The following is a 13,761-nucleotide window of genomic DNA, read 5'->3' on the forward strand; positions in this document are numbered from 1 at the left end:
CTGATAGGAAACAGAAAACCACCGCTGAACTGCCGTTAGCATCAGCATCTTTGATGATTTGTGTGTAACTAAACCCAGTTATTCACACATACAAAAGGCTAACAGTAGAAAGGTTGGTTTGGTTGCAAGGAAAATAAAGAACTAAAGCCAATAACCTACCACACCTTCTTAGCACAGTCCATTGCCAAGGCCCAGAGAACAGATCCAGCTTACCTTGCTACCTGCAAGACCTCTGCTTGGTTGGAAAACACACCGGGTAGGAATTCCCTTAAAATCTGCTAACTTAAAAATTGCCCTAGGTTTGTTGTTGACTAGTTTTTGTGACATTATGGGGATGACACTTCTCTTTTGCAGAGAGAAATTACATGCAGGCTTTTTTCTCAGTTTCCTGATGCTATGTTTTTTTTATAAAGCAAAGGGTGGCAACAACTGAAAAAATTAGGAGGCATAAATGCTCAGAAGCAGGAAGGGGAAAATAATAGATTAGGGGAATGTTTGTATTAGCCACGTTCCAGGATAAGCTAAGCAAAACCAGAAATTAAACCCAGAACTTTCTCTACCCGGTTTTGCAGTGTCATCACTCACAACTCCACAGGCTTCCTACACCCCGCAGGTGCTTTTGCAGAAATTTCATGCCGAGCAGGCGCCAGAGAACAGCATTTTCCTACTCAGACCCGGCCGTATTTGCACGATAGTGCCTTACAGCTTCTAGGACTGACGAAGCCCTTCAGTAATCCCTCTACACGAGTTATTCCTCACAGCTCGCCCCGGCCCCGCCACCCGGCCGTACCCGCCTCGCCCTCACCTGGCCCCAGCCCCGCCGAAGGGCCCAGCGCGGGCCGCGCCCGGGCGCCCTCCCACAGGTGCCCCCCCTTCCCCTTCCCCTTCCCCTTCCCCTTCCCGCGTCCCCCTCACGCAGCCGCCGCGGCGGAACGGGCCCGCTCCGCCGCCCGGTTTCCATGGCGACGCCGGCTGTCTCTGCCTGCCGTCAGTCACGACGGCCGGGGGCTTTGCGACAGCGACGGTAGGAGTCGCGGCAGCCGGCGGTGTCAGCTGGGCGCCGCACCGGGCGCGGACGAGGCAGCGCGGCGGGGGCGCGGCGCCGCCGGGACCCTCCCCACCGCCCCGGCGGGGGCCAGGTGAGTGCCCGCCGGCTGCCGGCCACCCCCCGGCAGGGCCCACCCTCTCCCGCCGGCCGGCCGGCGGGCAGTGCCGGTGCCCAGCGGGGCTCGCCGCCAGCCCCCACGCTGCCCTGGCCCCCGGCGGGCTGGCGGCCGCCCTCAGGCCCCGGCGGGAGCCGCCATGTTGTGCGGGAGGGGGTGGGGGGCGGCCTGCGGGCTCCTGGCCCGCTGAGGCGGGGGTGGGCCTCGCCGGGGGGCGGATAAAAGGGGAGGGGGGTGGTGGTGCGCGGCGAGAGGGGCAGCCGGAGCTAGTGCCGGCACAGCCCCGCTCCCTGCCGGCCTTCCGCAGCGCCGGGGGTCTGGGGAGACCGGGCCGAGGTGGGCGGTGCCGCCCCGGGTACCGGCTTCGCCCCCCCCCCCCCCCCCCCCCCTTCCGACGCCTGCGGGTCTCGAGCTTTGCTTCCAACAAGTGTCAGCCTGGCCTGGGCCCCCCGTGGGCTCTGTCACCCTTGGGGGGGTCGGTAGTAAGTGACTGGTTGTCACCGGGGTGGAGAGCTCTCCCTCTGCTAACGGAAAGTTACCGAAGGAGCCACTCTTCACACAAACATCATCCTTTGTAGGAACCTAAATCGCTTTTAACGCCGAATTTCTGTTCCATCCTGGCCTCTCCACTCAATTTCCTTCTTCTGTGACAGCCGTGACATTGCTGTTAACTAGGGGTGGGATTTGGAGTTGACTTTGCAACTGCTTTGGATAACTGTCCTTCATGTGATCGTGACAGGTTCAAACGGGAAAAATTTATGTGGATTTAATGTGTCATCAAAGTAAGTGCCAGAAGAACCTGCAAATGGCTGTCAGAGGTATCTATTAACTATAATGAAGGATTTAGAGTCCCAAATTATTATTTCCTCCTTGTTTTATAACCTTATATATATACAGGTGGGGGTTTTTTGGGGGGGGTAACCAATCTTACCTTCATATCATTAAATACTTTAAAATCAAACTTCTGTAGCCATTCCCTCAGCTGGGCCAAGGGGCAAGCAATAATCTTTCATTGGACTGTCATTATTGCCCCCTGAAGGTTAAGGAAGAGCTTGTGTCTTAACGAGTTACTTTTCCATTTCTATTTTGCAACACAAGTTTGTATTTGTTGAACTTATTTTTGATCTTGAGTGTATTGGGAAGGTTTGACAGTAACATTTACAATCCTTTTATTTAGATTAATATGTAATGGCCCATTCAATACCTAGAGCCCTGTAACAAGTATTGTCTTGGGGTGCTTGAAATACATGTTATATGATGTAGTCCTGCAGTTTGGAGATAACTGTTACAGATAAATTGACTTGGGGATGCAGCGGTCCTGGCTGCACAGCATTGTGGAGAAGTTCCTGATTTAGGGGAAGAGCAAAGGCTTGAGGTGATGAGTTTGGAATCAACAGAGTACATGGGGATAAAAGAAGGTCAGGTGCTATTGATTTTTCAATCCTTGATCAGCATAATGAGAAGGACCGTCTGGTTTGTTAGTCATTATTACCTGGATTGAAATCACCTTCAGATTTCACATGAGCTTCAGTGTGGCCTAATGGTTTTGGCCAAGTTCAGAAGAGTGGGTTAGTTTTCTCCTCCAGTGTGCTTGGTTTTGTTTTAATGATAAGGTTGGTGAGGTCAGTGTGAGTATTCATAGTAGTAAAATTAAGTAAGCTGTGTTTACAAAACTGGGGCCTTTGAAAAGTCCTTGCACTCTTGGTTCTGTAGGGGTAGATCATTTCTCCTGGATAGCTGTTGGGGTTTTGATTTATGTATACTGAAACGAGTAAATCTGAGTATAGAATGAACATAGTTGCCAGTTGAACTCCCATTTTGTGTGTGTGTTTGTGTGTGCATGGGGGGGGGGTGGCATAAAAACTGCTGGCTTACCTAGCTTTTTGCTGCAGCAGTTCCTTGACTTTGCTGTCATCATGAACAAGCTGGTTCTTGATTGTACAGCTAACAATTTATTGCATGCTTCACCTGCTTACTTATACTAGTGTCTGAAAAATCACATTTTTTAAATACTTCTTTATAAGTAGTTTTTAGCATAGTGTTGCCATAATCTTGTTGCAGTTGCAAATCAGAACGGTGTGCTGTTAACTGGACAAAGTATAAAGGTACAGTTATCATTCTCAAAGTTTTGTGTTCAGTGCTTATCAGATGCAAGCTGAACTGATAACGGTTTGCTGCGTGTGTCAGTGTAAGACCTGACCTGATAGATTGTTTTATAGTATTTTGTATGCTGTAGGTATGGTTCAAAATTTCTTCTGGCTTAAGAAAATTAAAATTATTATCTTTTTAAAAGCTTTCTCAGTTGGCTGGATTTACAAAGGGCAAGTTGTGCATAACCAACCTGACAGTCTCCCAGGAAGAGATGGCTGGCTCGGTGGATGGGGGGAGCAGCGAGCCAGCCTCGGCGGTTCTGCGATTCTCAGTTGTTAGATTAATGATAGGTTAAGAAAGCAAAAATATTTTGCATTTGATGCCTTTGTAGTGATTCAGAACTAATTCCAAAAGACTCTGAAAATTACTGACAGACCTTCAGAAACAAGCAGAATTTAATTGACATAGCAAACTTTAATGACCATTTGTATTTAATAACAGGACTCTTTCTTTATTCACCATCTGTTTAAAGAAAGGTGTGATTTTCTAAATATGTGGGTTGTGATCATGGAAGGTTTCTGTAACTTTGGGTAAAGCACTTAATTTTCTTCTCCCTACCTCATTAACCTATTCTCTCAATCCCCAAGTATTAAATAGAAAAGGTCATTTGTAATTAAATCTAAAACATCAGATTTTTATAAAGTGCATTGGATTATTCAAATGGCAGTCATGATGTCACAGAAATGAGCCTTTACCATAAATGTCTGATTGTCTTTATGTAAATGGTTTTAGGAGGGGTGTTACAATGCTTAACTAATGTCTTTTTGAATGAAAGATTCTGTGTGCGTGAAAAATATTAGGCATAAAAATTGCTGTTCCCTTGAAAATATGCAATCCCCTTAGAAGGTTTGTCCTGATGTCATGGATGGCAGCCATCTCTGTACTTGTGGCAAATCTGAATAATAATGTAATTTAAATTCTGCTGAAAATACAGAAAAATGGCATTAACATGTGGTAAACATTGATAGGGAGAGGAATGATTTATTCTTAACCTGTCTGAGTTGCTTTGTTTCAATATAAGTGCGGTTACGTTTATTTAAAAGCAGATGTTCATTTGGCAGCCTTTAATGGTTCTGTTTGGAGCTGTTACACACTGAGAGCATATTTGGTAAAGAAACAATCAATTCATAGATGGGGTTTTTTGATGGATTCTTTTAGCATCCACACGTATCCTATGATTAATTCTTTATATGCGTGTGCTTTAATTGAAATAAATGTGTTGGGAACGAGCTCTTCTTGGCGTTTGCTGTGCTCTGTTAAGACAGAGGTAGATCTACTTATCTTTCTATTTCTTTCCCAAAAGACACCTTTCTCCTGGCCTCCTTGTACCCTTCCCGTGTACCTGGATCCGTCTGCCCCGGGGAACGGGCTCAAGCACAGCCCGGGGCTCGCTGTGCTCCGTCTGGGCTTTCTACTTGTGCAGTCTGCAACATCCTTATCCACGCTCCTTCTTAAACCCTTCCTCACGTATCTACCCGCTGAAATATTTGAGGGCAAGGAAGTCTACGTACGGATCAGGTGCTGTACTGGCCACAGCTGTTTCTCTTTCCCTGCACCAGGGCCTGGAAACACAACCAGCTAGAGGATCACATCCACTTGCTAGTGGCAGGCACAAAAGGAAACTGGTGTTACTGTCCCAGGGCAATGCAGAGGGGAAAAGTCGCTCTCACTAGCTGCTGGGCTTCCTACCGTAAATTAATTTTGGTTGGGGGCTTTTTCTGGCTGTAGAAATCCTTATTATGGATGTTGTTTCAGGGTAAATAACTGGAGGCTTCCAAGGTTTAATGAGGCTTCCCATCGTGACTGAAAGTTGTGGGAAAACTTGAGGAAATTGCAAGTAAAACGTTCCTGTTTCAGGAACAGTTTGTATACAGGTGGAGGAAGGTTTTTTGGATTTTTTTTTTGCTCGTCTGTTGCTGTCACTTGGAAAGATAAAAATATATGCCAAAACTGGACGGACGGGAATGCTAATCATTTTTTGAAATACTGGAATTAGTTTCCAGGCGTGAGTTGTGGCAGAAGGTAATAACCCATATGATAAATGCTTTGAGTCCTGCTGCGGTTTGTATAGAGAATCTTTTCGTTAAGGTGTTATTCTGATTTGCTGCGTATTAGGTTTATTTTGTGTGACAGGTGAGGCAGAGGACCAGAAAAATTGTGTGACTCTCCCTTTAATCTGTTAAAGAAACAGTTGTAAAGCTCTCTGACCGTGCATCTGACCTTTGCCTTTATACCCGTGGCTATCCTACCTGGTCATTCCCCTGATTCTGTTGAACAATAAGTACTGGTAACTTGAAAATTTTCTTTGCATCTGCCTTGTACCTTCATCATCGGACTTTGATTTGAAATTACTATTATGTTTTCTGATTGTAATTTGGTTCAGTAAGTTAGCTGTGAATAGTTTACCATGGCTTACTGGTCCTGAAAGTGCTAGTTAGTGATTAGAGGACTATGGCTTGATAAAGATGTTTACTGGAGTCTTTAATTCAGTGTTTAATGCTTTGTACTTAAGAAATCAGTTAATAGCTTTACTCAAGTAGGAATTTATCCCAGATTATTAAATTTGCCTGAATACCAGCCTTAAGCAGTGAAGTGGAAAGAGTCACTTAACTATTTTACCAGATTAGCATATTATTTTTAATTTTTTTGGATCATCTGCTAATCTAAAGAATCACTTTCTCTTTAAGCACAGAGAACACAACTGAGATGTATGTGTCCATAACTCTCACGGACATATTTTGATGATGTTGCAGACCTAGTAACAAAAGCATGAAAAGGGTACTCAGTGCCATTTCTGCTTTGGGTTTCACGGGGAAGATAAAAATCCATGGGGCCGGACAGTGACGGATGTGGCTGGGAGCCCACTCTGTGCGGTCGGAAGGTCGCGGTGATGACCGTGGCGAGTCCTGCATCTGAAATGGCACGTGGCTGGGGGCACGAGGGGCTGGGCAGCAGCTTTGCGGAGGAGGACCTGGGCGTCCTGGTGTGGGAGAAGCTCCTTGAGGCCAAGAGATGTGTGCTGGGCTGCACGAGCATGGCTGTAGCCAGGAACAAGAGAGGAAGGATTGCGAGGCTGCGCCGCAGTACTGCAGACGGTCGGGGGCTTCCCGGGGCGGGGAAGCCGTCGGCATGTTGGAGGGATCCCATGGAGGGCTGTCGGGGTGCTCCAGCGTTAATGGAAAAAATAACCACATTTATTTTATATTTTTCTAGTCATTGCATCTAGCAAAGCATACCTGCTCCTCTGGACTATTCTGGGACCGCCTCAAAGACACGGCAGCTGTTATCTGCTGGGGGCGATGCGCAAAGAGCTGGTGGTGTTTAGAGGGAATGCGGGAGATGGTATGGGTTTGGGGTACCAAGGGGAGCCTGTCAGGATTTGGGAAGGGACTGAAGACGAGGGGCTTTGTGACTCCAAAGGTGTGAGTGGAAGTAAGTTCCGAAGGCGCCACAAATGATAGCGATGCTCTGATTGACATGGCAACTCCCACCGTAGGAAAAAGCAAATATGAGATCCTTTGTTGTGGGGCAGAGGACGAAAAACAGAGGTTCCACTTTGTCAGGTCTTTTCCCACATCCCTGCATCTGTGTATTTACTGTCTGAGAGAGGTAATTTGGAAGGGAAGCAAAATAACCACAAGTATGCTTTTATACGTACATATATTTATATACACGCATACACCCCCACATACATGCAATACCACCAACTCACTCTCTTACTGGGTGTTTGGGGGAAGGAAACTGGGACTCTGGCACTTGTGGAAGTGATTGAGAAAAAATTAACAATCCCAGGGGAGGCAGAGGGGCATTAAGCAGGAAGAACTCTACTCAGTTTGATGTCTCCATTTTCCAGTTCAAAGTTCCAGTTCCCTTTTCTGCAAAAATAGTTTATTCTAGAAAGATACACGTAACTAGAATGTGGGATTTCATTTGTAATGACTCACTGCCTGCTTTGTGACCGTTTGTCAGCGGTACAGTGTTTACTTGCTGCTGTAGTTTGTCATCATTGATGTAAAAAAAATATTGATTGTTTACAGACAATAAGTGAGTTTTGGTTTTTGCAGGGGATGTATTTGGTGTTCGCCAACGGTAGAGGAGGGTTGTTCTTTGTAGACTGAATTCTTCAGCTGTTAAAATGAACTTGTGGTGCTTTCTGAAAATGAAGTTTTTAATGAAGGCATTGCGGTACCATAATAAAAAACTAGAAGGAAAGAGGTAGTTTTTCTTTTTGCTCTCTCTCTCCCAAGGGTTGATATGAAATATTCTAAGAATTTGGTTTCTCTTAGATTGAAGGTTTGAACTGTGAATATCTGTAAGCCTTTAGAAAGTATTTTGCTGTTAATGTTTTCAGTGCTTTCTCTCATGTTTTTTCTGCATGGAAAATATATATTAGGTTACTTATATGTGCTAATACTTTTGTGTGTTGTAATATCCTATTCATTCCTTCTGAAAATTGAGTTTATGTGTTTATAGTGCTGTCGATTTTAAAGTTTTTATAAATAGTTTGGAAGGGCATTAAACTGACTGCAAAATTTCAAGGAAAGATTTTGTGCCCTGGTAGGGGAGCTTCTGTATTTATTCAAAAGTGCAGCCGTTTGCATCACTGAAACAATCAAGTGACATGTAAATACTGTGACTTGGTCCCTGAACTGTGAGCAATAGGAAATGAAAGGAATGAGAAGAGATTTTGATGTTGCTTATCAGTGTTTTTACGCCTAGATTTTTTCAGCTCTGAAGTTATTGATGGATTGCTTTATTATCCATTAAAACTTGCTGCATAGATGACCCCGATGATCAAATACCATTTACTGTCATGAAAAAAATCCTTGGAGGAAGTGTGGCCAAACAAGTACTTGTGAGATCCCTGCTAAACCGGGCTGCCTCCCGGTTGGAGTGAGGGGGTGCTCCGGGGGTTACCTGCAGGGCTGCAGTGGTGGCATATTTTGGGATTAATCGGGGCAGTTTTGTGCTTCTAGTGCACAGCAGCGAAGCTACTAAACGGAGCTTTTTGCAGGTAGCGAGGGAAGAACAGTTTGTAAAGAATGTTGTACCTTGATTGATATTCGAGGGCTTTAATATATATAAAGCAAAGAAATTTCCGTCTCTCCCCACCTTTCCTAGTGTGTCCTTTATCTTACTTCATTACAAAAGTTGGGTGGTAAAAGAGTTAAATAGGTATTTTTGTTTGTTTTGGTGATTTTTGTTGTTGTTTGCGATTGCATTTTTTTGTATTACATCTCAACATTTCTGTTCTTCACTATATTTTTATGGTTACTTCACTCTTAAGTATTTTTAGAATCATAGCTCTTAGTAAGATCACCATATTTTTAAAAATTAAATTCTTTTACAGTGCTGTATTGTGATCATCCAGATAGAACAATTGATCCATTGCGTAACAATTAACCCTCCATTTGCAGGCACCTTTTGCAACTAATTATTCCAGGGTAGCTTTTAGTATGTTGCAGTAGATTTAAATGCTTGATTGTTGGTCTTTATATTTGTTCATTAAATAACAACTCTGACTAAGTAGTTGTTAATAAAGATAGTCCAATTGGATGCGAGGGAAGAGTTGGCATAAAATGGCACTTCATGGTAAGTGAAATTACTGGTTTTATGATACAGGTTTTGTGAAGAACCATAATACATCTCTCGCTTTTCAGAACTTTGAGGCTTGGTACACCCCGCTGGCCCTGTAAGCTGTTTCACAGTTTGTAATACTTAGCTATTCATTGTTCTGCTCTTGCTGTTCTCCCTTCCCCCATTTTTCCATGCACACTATCATGTTCGATTTCTCCGACTGCAGAGGTTGGTGCCACGAGGAGCATAGGCAGCATTTGTCAAAATTAATAAAAAACTACCTTCTTGTAGCAATTGCCTTGTAATTTTTATATAGATGAGAGATGACTTTATGTTGAACTCCATGTAGTATAGTAAAACCCAGTGTTTTGAAGTAGAAGGTATTTTTGATGCAGAAAGCGCTGGTTTAAGTCTGGGAGTTCCCCCAGAATGGCCAGGGTAAGGTGGGATCAAAAGGTCAAGTTCGTGGTTGGTGCAGGCAAGATCTCTGTTGTTGCCTCCCTTCCTGTCAAGTCTGAATTTGTCTCAAAGGGGAGACACTGAACCTTGCATGATAGTTTTCAGTGGAACTGGAGATTATTTGCTTAAATTCCCGCAACTCCCGTGGAAGTCTGGAGCTGGTGCTTGTGCTTCCTTGAGAAAAGGGCAGGTGGGGTTGTTGGGCGTGTGGGGTTGGGCAGCAGCGGGTCAGCATGACTCGACCCGATTGCTCGTTAGTTCCTTATAATCATCGCCGTTGCCTTGTCGGAGTATCGCGGGGACACGGAGGGGAACTGTGCTTATCGCAGTGGGGAAGTGGAGTCGGAGTGAACCTTACTTAGATTCAGGATGACCTTTATTTTTCCTCTGTCAGAATTCGGAATTTTTTTCCCTCTGCTGAAGTGCTGTAAAATAGGTTTACATACCTGGGAACAAATGCAAGTATTGCTGGGTTGCTTAAGCTAGAGGAGTATGTGTGTATCTATGGAAAGACAGGAAAATGGGCGTTTTAAAAATATTTCTTCAGTGAATTCTGTGTGTTTGGTGTGTTTATAGTTCTCTAAATCAGAAATTCTGCTCTGGTTTGAGCTGTGGTAGCTTCAGAATATAAATCTCCACAATTAGTACATAAGGAACACTTACTTATTTGGCACAACCATTTCAGCCATTCATTTATCACAAAATGCTCCAAGCAATGACTTTCCGTAACTCAAACTTTTACTGGGGTGGAATAGAGTAACTCCTACAACTCTGATCCAGAATAAGAGACTGTTAAGAAAATGTCAGTCATTCTTGACATACTTTCTCTGCTTGATGGCTACATTTACTATATTTCAGTTGTTTTTGAGAGCGTAATAGTAACTGGAATAGATCTCATGTATGTCTGGTATAAACTTGTCATTAGTACAATCAAAACACAACTTAAGTTCCAGTAATTTTATTTATTAAATGCAGAATATACCCCAGAAGTATACCCAAACTGATCATGAGGTCAGTTGGTTACCCGAAAAGCAAAAGAAAGTCTCGTATTTAGTTTCCTTTTCCTGTGCTGGACTGTCTGGTGTTTCTGGGTGCGGGCAGGGGGTGCAGGCAGGGGTGCAGGCAGGCAGGGAGCCCCCAGAGCTGCTGCTTGCACCGGCCTTTGCCCCCCCGGAGAGCTGACCATATGTTGACAGGCTCTGTACAAGCAAACACAGGTTCAAGGATCCTACTTAATAAAAACACTTAAGTGGTTGGCAAGCTCAGAATGTTGCTAACAAAAACAGTGGTTTGTTTTGGTGTTTAAGGCTTGTGCTAACCCTCCTAACTTTTCTATTACTACAACTTCAGTTTCTGTGATGTTGTCTTTTTGTCTCAAATTATGACTGAAACGTGTTTGTTGTTCTGTTTCCCAGTCACCAAGAACATTTTGGCTTTGTGACGTATAAAAATTTATCCATGTTATTTGTGTCTATATATTTATAAGATATTAAGTATTGCTATGAAGATTTCTTGTTGGATAGTGGCCAGAATCTTGTTCAGGTGGCAAATCATGGTGAGCAAAAGTACCTTCAGACATTAAATAAGCACATCTAGTGCTACTGTAGTTCAACAAGCTTCTGTCTAAGTAGCTGACCGGTCAGTTGTTGCTCTCTGTGTCAGCTGTCGCAAGATCATCAGCATCAGAATGACCGGATTACACAGGAGCGTCAGCTTTTGTGCAGAATAAATAAAAACACAGCTTTTCTTGAAGGAAAGGTGATGCCGTGGGTGGTGCAGGGGTCACAGGAATAACTAACGTGTCTTTTAAATCAGCTGTTTCTACTTTCAGTTAGCTGTTATTTGTTTAGTTAGCCTCTTTTAGCTGTGTGTGTGTGAGGGTGAATGAACTATCAGAGTCAGCGTATGAATTAAGGAATGGCATTAACCTTGAAAAGGCTTTCCACCTCTAATTTCACCTAACGCAGGGTACTAGATACTCCAACGTAAATATAAATTTAAAAAAAAGCTATGTCAGCATGACACTGTTCTAACAGAACAGTATTCTTGAGAAGTGCATAGTCGTCTGTAGGAACCTCCAGAGCCTATTTTTGACTAAGGGCTGTTGCTTTTGCAAAGGGGGATGAACTCTACTACTGGGCGTACGATAGCTGCTGCACCCTGGGACTTAAAGCATTTGTTACTTCAAAATTACTGTATAAAGAGTGATTTTTAGCAAAAGTACTGGTGTGCGTAGGGAAATGCCACTTTGAAAAGTGCCTTTTGCAAAATGTGTAAGAAATCAATATCGTAAAGCTATAATACTACCACAGTTTGCTGTATTTTTCAAGTGACTGTTTCAAGAACGTTATTGAATCCATATATGAAGATGAAGGCTTTCCCTGATGCGAGGAGAGGAGAGTTTGTATACTGTAATTTATTTAAGAATGGCATATGTGGTGACTGTTCCTTTTGTATAAAATGTTTGTGAAGTCACTTCAGACTAATTTTTTTAAGTTTCTATGAGGATAAGGACATGCGAAGTGCAGGGCTGGCATACCCGCTGAGCCATAATATTTCTTTTCTTGATTAAATTGACAGGCGTGAAAGCAAAATGGCAGGAAACAGCCTCGTTCTGCCTATCGTCCTGTGGGGCCGTAAAGCCCCCACGCACTGCATATCCACCCTGCTGCTCATGGAGGACGCGTCGATGATCGTCACGGGGTGCCACGATGGACAGATATGCCTCTGGGACCTTTCTCTAGATTTAGAGGTAAGACTAAAGTCTGTCTAAGCTTAATTTCTTTGCGTTTAAAGTGCGTATCTCGTTGCCAGTGTGATTTTATTCTTCGATATTACAGACAGTCTTCAGTTCTTTCTACTTGTCCTCTCTTCCTCCCTCTTGCAAGGCCTGGATCGACACGACGTACTTCCTGTAGTGGATATTTCAGATTAGAAAGAGAGCTTTTTCCTCTTGAACTTTGTTGCTGGTCCTGCAGCAATTTGTTTAAGTAATTATTTCCTCTTTTCGGGAGCTGCTCTAAGCTAGTTGTGACTTTCAACTTTAGCTGCTTAATATTGTTTTGTGAAAATGGATTCCAGTCATCAGAGGACTGTACTTAAAGAACTTTTTAAGGTTATTTTATTCAACCATTTTCTTCCCCATGAAAAGTGTAAGAGAAAATAGGCTAGCAGCAGAGATGAAGGTTGATGATTAATTGTTTTATGCCAGTGGCTGCCCTGGAGTTGAAATCTTCAAGTGTCTATTTTGGAATATGATCTCGCAGTTTGCCTTGGTACAAAGAGTTTTAAACTCTTGGAATTCAATAGCAGAACAATCCTTTCTTGCAAAAAAAAAAAAAAAGCAGCATGCTTCAGGAAAAGCTGATACTGAATACCTAAAAATCTCAGTGTCTGCGAGTTACCCCCGTAAATTATGTTTATGTCTGGTAAATTTAAAAAGAAAGAATGGGAGAAAGCAACTAGTTCTTTCTAGAAAGGACAAATAAATGGCAGTTTTCTTTTTTGTCTTTAATCTATGTATGGGCTTTATATAAACTTATAAACTTATTTATGAATACATAAGGTTGTGAACTATACTTGATTGGGGGGAACTATTGTTGCAGTACAACATTTTTTTTTTTCCATTCAAATTGTGCCAAATTCAGCTTATGATTTAAAAATATTGATAGCGTGTGTTTGCAAAGTGCATTTTTTCATAAATTAGCATTACAGTATTAGGTAGAAACTTTTTTTTCCATATACTATAGCAGCGTTCTGTGCAAACTTGATTTCAAGATTATATATCTGCTGCTATGCTAATTAAATGTGTATGTGTCTATATATATTAACACATATATATTTATTTAATATATAAGACGGAAATCTGGAATGTGTATATTCTGGTTAAGTAATGGTGCCTATGTTGGTTTTACTTCCCATTTTCTTTCCCTGATTCTAGATTAATCCCAGAGCTCTGTTGTTTGGTCATACAGCCTCAATTACTTGTTTATCAAAGGCCTCTGCTTCCAGTGAAAAGCAGTATATAGTGAGCGCGTCAGAGAGCGGGTGAGTTTCCAGAGGATTTATTACTATGCAGATCTGTTAAATAATGGAAATTGAGGGTGGAGAAGGGCGCAGGCTGTTACATACGTGGTGTTTTTGACGGAGTGTAGCATCTATAGCTACTCCAAATGAGGGGACTTCTCCGCTGCAGACACCGAGCGTGGTGGGAGTGTTGGACTCGTGGCTGAGAGGAGCGCAGGGACGCGCTCGGGGTCCTGGGCCGCTTCCCCTCGCGTCTGCGGTACGGTGGGGGGCGGCAGGACGCCGCGGGGCTGTGTGGAGAGCAGTACCTGCAGTGCTGGCTGGGGTTTACGTTCAGGTGGGCGAGGAGATGCGTGACGTTGTTTCCTTCAGTCGAGGCACTGCT

At 43.4% G+C, this 13,761-nt stretch overlaps 1 protein-coding gene across 4 annotated transcripts in view; it reads left to right on the forward strand.

Annotated features, from left to right (window-relative positions):
- The first annotated feature begins 1,018 nt into the window (after window positions 1–1,018).
- Window positions 1,019–13,761, forward strand: part of WDR7 (WD repeat domain 7) — a 133,126-nt gene continuing 120,383 nt past the window's right edge. For 3 of the 4 annotated variants that reach the window (XM_074857081.1, XM_074857084.1, XM_074857083.1), the window contains exons 1-3: window positions 1,019–1,139; window positions 11,931–12,102; window positions 13,291–13,397. In XM_074857081.1, the coding sequence (XP_074713182.1) occupies window positions 11,944–12,102; window positions 13,291–13,397 (266 nt within the window). In that variant the 5' untranslated portion in view covers window positions 1,019–1,139; window positions 11,931–11,943. Of the gene's footprint in view, window positions 1,140–1,729; window positions 1,982–11,930; window positions 12,103–13,290; window positions 13,398–13,761 lie in introns of those variants that run through there. The other variant, XM_074857082.1, reaches the window with a different exon arrangement.

Source organism: Strix uralensis, chromosome Z (genome assembly GCF_047716275.1).
Source record: "Strix uralensis isolate ZFMK-TIS-50842 chromosome Z, bStrUra1, whole genome shotgun sequence".
Lineage (NCBI taxonomy): Eukaryota > Metazoa > Chordata > Aves > Strigiformes > Strigidae > Strix > Strix uralensis.